We start from the raw sequence: 4,684 nt of genomic DNA, 5'->3' as shown, positions 1-4,684 counted from the left end.
GGAAAGGAACTATGTTTATAGAGAGAGTTTATAGCTCATTGTAGAGAGAAATTTCATTAATTATTGAAAATTTAATTTTGTCAATTAATGAAGGTATTTGTCCATTATAATTGAGAGATGCTTTAATCCAAAGTGAAGAAAGAATATAATTTTAAAAAAGAAATTATTATCTATTATAATTAAAGATATTTTTTTTATAATATAATAATTATAATAATAAATATATTAAGTTATATTATTAATTAATATATTTATTATAAATAATTATGTAATATGAATTTTCTTAAATAATTATATAATATAAATTTTTTTAATATAATTAAGTTTATAAATAGTATAATTTAATTTATAATTAATAATAAAAAATAATATACTTATACATGTAATTTTATATTTAAAAAATAATAAATATTATTATATTATATGTTCTTTTTATTTATTGATAATTTACTTCGTGATGCACGATAATTTCTAGATATCTTTTATCCTCCTTTCCATGAAAGCTTACACCGGTTCACCTTGCCTATTTGCCTCTCCACTTATGATGTCGGTATAGAATCCCTTCTTACGAAGAAAACTGGAAACTTCCTCTGAGCTTCTCCTCCGTTGCTCGCCGCCTTACACTCAAACGCTATCTTTCTCTATAAAACATACTTCCTGGATTTGTCAACCCAAATATTGTAATATCCTGTTATTCATTCGAAAGAAAAGGCTTCAGGGCTTCACAGAGGGGAAAGAAAAATGAGTTATTACAACCAGCAGCAGCAGCCTCCCGTGGGTGTTCCTCCTCCACAAGGTGTGTAGGTTCGATTGTTTTAAGGATCTTAAGTTTTGGTTTTGGAGATGGGTTTTTAATTTGTTTTTGGCAACTGTTGATTTTCAGGGTATCCAAAAGATGCATATCCACCACCTGGGTATCCTGTTCAAGGTTATCAGCAGGGAGGATACCCGCCTCAAGGGTACGCTCCAGGGTACTCCCAGCCTCCTCCTAGGAAAGAGACTGGTTTCCTTGAAGGATGGTAAGTGCTTCTTCTCTCCCTGCTTTAAAATCTTTTATTGTAGCTCTTTTGTACGAGATAGGAAGTAATTAAATTCTCAATTCTAATGTTTATTTCTTCTTCTGGTGCATATTTGTAGCTTAGCGGCACTTTGCTGTTGTTGCCTTCTGGATGCTTGCTTTTGAGGCTTGAACGATTCTCCAGTTTGTGGCTTTATTTGTTCATGATTCTTCTCTTGTTTTAGGCAAACAATGGCACTGTCTCTGACTCTCTGTAATGATAGTTTCCTTGTAATTAATTCAGCTGGAAATTGTTACTTCTATGATGGATGATTTTGATTGTGTTGAATAATTGTAATATTTTCCAGTTTCTCATTTATGGGAATTTTGATTTTGATTTTGTTACTTTTTTTTTTCTTTATTTTTATTCGCTCGAGTTCCAAAAAAGAGTCGCCAGAAACTTCCCAATAATTTCAGCTTTCACCTCCTAGACTAGATATTTAGATGGCGCAAACTGTTGAGCAGTGATCCTGATCAACAAGGGGTTAGTGTGCTACTAGCTTGAGCTTTGCAGCCTTTTCTAATTATTTATTCCCAATGTAAGACTTAGATGCTCAACAAAAATTTATTTAACTCTGAAGGGAGACTCATAACCTAACCCTAAATCTAGGATTCTATCTTCCTCTCGATATTTCTTCATGTCCTCCTAAATCCTTTTGTTGAAGTCACCTTATCAAGGAGCATAGTTTTAATTCTGATGGTTCTCACGATTCTAGTGCTTCTTGCTCCAGGATGGTAAGAGCACTCTCATATGTTGTCAGACAGGATTACTGGAAAAATCATCTATTTGAGTTTAATTTTTAAATCGAATGAAAATTTATTCGTAATTATCTAAATTCATTTCGAATAGTTTAATTTTATATTTTTTAATTAATATTTTATATAAAAATTTATTTTAATTAATAATTTATATTTTAAAAAATTAATAATTTTATTAAATATTTAAATTTTATTTTATAAAAAATAAAATTTATAAATATTATTATAAAAAATATATATTTTATATTTAATAAAATATTTATATAAATAAATTTAAAAAATAGATATTTAATATATAAAATTTAAATTTATTATAATTATTATTTTTTAAATTTAAATCTATTTATAATTCAATTATATAATATTTTAACTCATTTTATTAGAATTTGATCATTTCAGCACACCCAAAAAAACTCAAATCCTTAACTTGTATTTTATTTGAGGATTTGCATGGGCTTGAGCCATGATTTTTGTTGTTCGCTCGATTCTAGGCAGAGCTCGATAGTGTTGTATAAATGTTGATGTTCGACATAATTCTGGGGTGGTACCAGTGGTGGGTTGGGTGGGTTAAATTGGTGACGTCGTCGATTTCTGTTTTGTACTTGGTCATTTTGGTTAGCGGTTGGGTTAAGGTTCTTGTAGCGTCTGGGCCTACTAGGAGGCTTATGACAACAAGTGCCTCGAGATTTCCTTGGAGTGGAGAAACTCCAGTTGATGGCTTCAGCTTCCGGATTGAGCACAGTAATTAGTGCCTGTTTCACATCGTATTTATTTAGAGAGTTAAAATTATTTTTTTAAATAAAAATATTATTTTAAATATTATTAAAAAAATAATTTAAAAGAAATTATTTTATTATTTTAATATTTTTATAATTAAAATTTATTAAATTTAATTTTAAATTATTTTTTAATATTCTTTAATTAGTATATTTAAAAAAGTTATTTTCTAAATAAAAGTTTCAACAACAATAACAAACAGACCCTTAATCTGTAAACAATGATAATGCTTCGAAACGATCCTAACTCTAACTACAAGGCTTAGGGGTGTGTGATTCTAATTCTACATCTAGTTCCGTTCCTTATGAGAATCAAAATCATAACTAAATTTTGGTTCTTTTATTTTTCAAAATTAAAATAAATTAAACTTCGGTTATTATTTTGGTTTGATTTTAATTTTGATTTTAATTTCAGTTTTAGTTCTGATTCAATTTTTAATTTCTATATTTAAAATTACAATAATATTATTGTATTCATTTAAAAAGAATAAAAAATAATTATATATTTTTAATATTAAAATATTAATAAAAATAATAGTATTGATATTAAAATAATAATAATATTATTAAAATAAAATATTAATAAAATAATATAAACATAATAACTTAAAAAAATATTAAAATCAAATTAATAATTTTCACATAAAAAATATAAGATAACATTAAATATCATTAATAAGTCATATAATATTTCAATATAATTATAAAATAACAGTAAATTAATAAGATTACGTTAATCAAAAGCATGAAACTATATAATTTTAAATTTAAAAAAAAATTATTATATTTTTATTTAACTCTTTAAAGTTAAAATTTTATTAAATAATATATAACTTTTACTAATTTAAATTTTGATTAATAATAATAAATATAAAAAATTAATTTAATTTTAATATAGTAGATGCTTATAAACATTTCATAGATTATAGTTAAAATTTTTTAAAATTAAAAATGAGATAACTAATGGAATTCAATTATTAATATTCACTCCTAAATATTATTTCGTTTTTTGCTCTCCACTCGTCACAAATCTCAAAATTTTTTTTTGGGATCATATTGCTGGCATTTTGAGTATGTTATAACTTTATGACATGAAACAAAATATTCACAAATTAAGTCACTTTATAATATATATTTTAAAAAATATATTCTACTATCTTTTATATATTTTTTAATTATATAATTTTTAATTAAAAAATATACTACATGATTAGAAAGTGGTGTAATCATATAAATAATAACCATCAAATAATTTAATATATTTATGATTAAAAATAATAAAGGTTAATATTAAGTTATATATTTACACCCAATTTAATTTATATACACAATCTTAATCGTATAATATATAATTTTATTGAAACAATATAATGTCTTAAAAAATAATAAAAAAATACATATGGTCCAGTTTTGTTTAGTTTAGTTCTTGATAAAAAATTATAATTGAACAAAATAGTTAAATAAATTCGATCCGAATCCTATAATGACAATTTATTTTTTTAATTTTAATTTTATTTAATTTGATTTTTTAGTTTAATCTGAAACCCATCCTGATAAATAAAAGCCTGATATATTGGGTGTCTATTTATACTTGAAGAATCATATTTTTTGTTGGCTTTTTGTAATGAATAAAAGACCATTCGCAATGGATATCTATATTATCTACTTTCATAATGATTTATTGATCTTGATTTTATTAAGATAAAAATTTTATAAAATAATTTAAACAAAGTTAAGTTACCCATCCTTAATAAACTCTAGCGCAAGCAAAGACAAAATCTATTTTACAAACCAATTCAATTTTTTAGAGAAATAAATCTAAGCCATGCTTAAAGACTCAATCCTTTAATTCAGCTTTGATTTTAGTGATAAGGGTCCATTATTGATCTCACTCACCAAATTCTCAAAATAGACAAAGCTCGTTTAAATTCAAATTTCTACTCTGATGCTCCTATACAAAATAAAAAAAGAGCATATACTCATATGCCATTGGAATTGTCATATGATAAAAGCATGATTCTATTCCCATCCAACTTTTTGTCGAAAATCTACAACAATTAAACAATCTCCCACTTGCTCATTATCACTGTAC

General features: G+C 24.8%; 1 protein-coding gene across 1 annotated transcript; it reads left to right on the top strand.

Moving 5' to 3' along the window:
• Nucleotides 1-517: 517 nt before the first annotated feature.
• Nucleotides 518-1,402, top strand: LOC110666457 (cysteine-rich and transmembrane domain-containing protein WIH2). The gene is made up of 3 exons (XM_021826946.2): nt 518-796; nt 884-1,019; nt 1,138-1,402. The coding sequence occupies exons 1-3, from the start codon at nt 742-744 to the stop codon at nt 1,181-1,183; spliced, it is 237 nt and encodes a 78-aa protein (XP_021682638.1). The 5' UTR covers nt 518-741; the 3' UTR covers nt 1,184-1,402.
• Nucleotides 1,403-4,684: the final 3,282 nt, after the last annotated feature.

Source organism: Hevea brasiliensis, chromosome 7, assembly GCF_030052815.1.
Source record: "Hevea brasiliensis isolate MT/VB/25A 57/8 chromosome 7, ASM3005281v1, whole genome shotgun sequence".
Taxonomy (NCBI): Eukaryota; Viridiplantae; Streptophyta; class Magnoliopsida; order Malpighiales; family Euphorbiaceae; genus Hevea; species Hevea brasiliensis.
Note: the sequence above shows the minus strand (reverse complement) of the source record. Positions and strands in the feature narration are given on the sequence as shown.

What these genes read in the sequence shown, in the direction of transcription:
- LOC110666457 (XM_021826946.2), top strand. Translation starts at nt 742, where the DNA reads ATGAGTTATTACAACCAGCAGCAGCAGCCTCCCGTGGGTGTTCCTCCT. An exon ending in GGGTGTTCCTCCTCCACAAG is followed by an intron (nt 797 to 883) that starts GTGTGTAGGTTC and finishes GTTGATTTTCAG; the next exon opens with GGTATCCAAAAGATGCATAT. An exon ending in ACTGGTTTCCTTGAAGGATG is followed by an intron (nt 1,020 to 1,137) that starts GTAAGTGCTTCT and finishes GCATATTTGTAG; the next exon opens with CTTAGCGGCACTTTGCTGTT.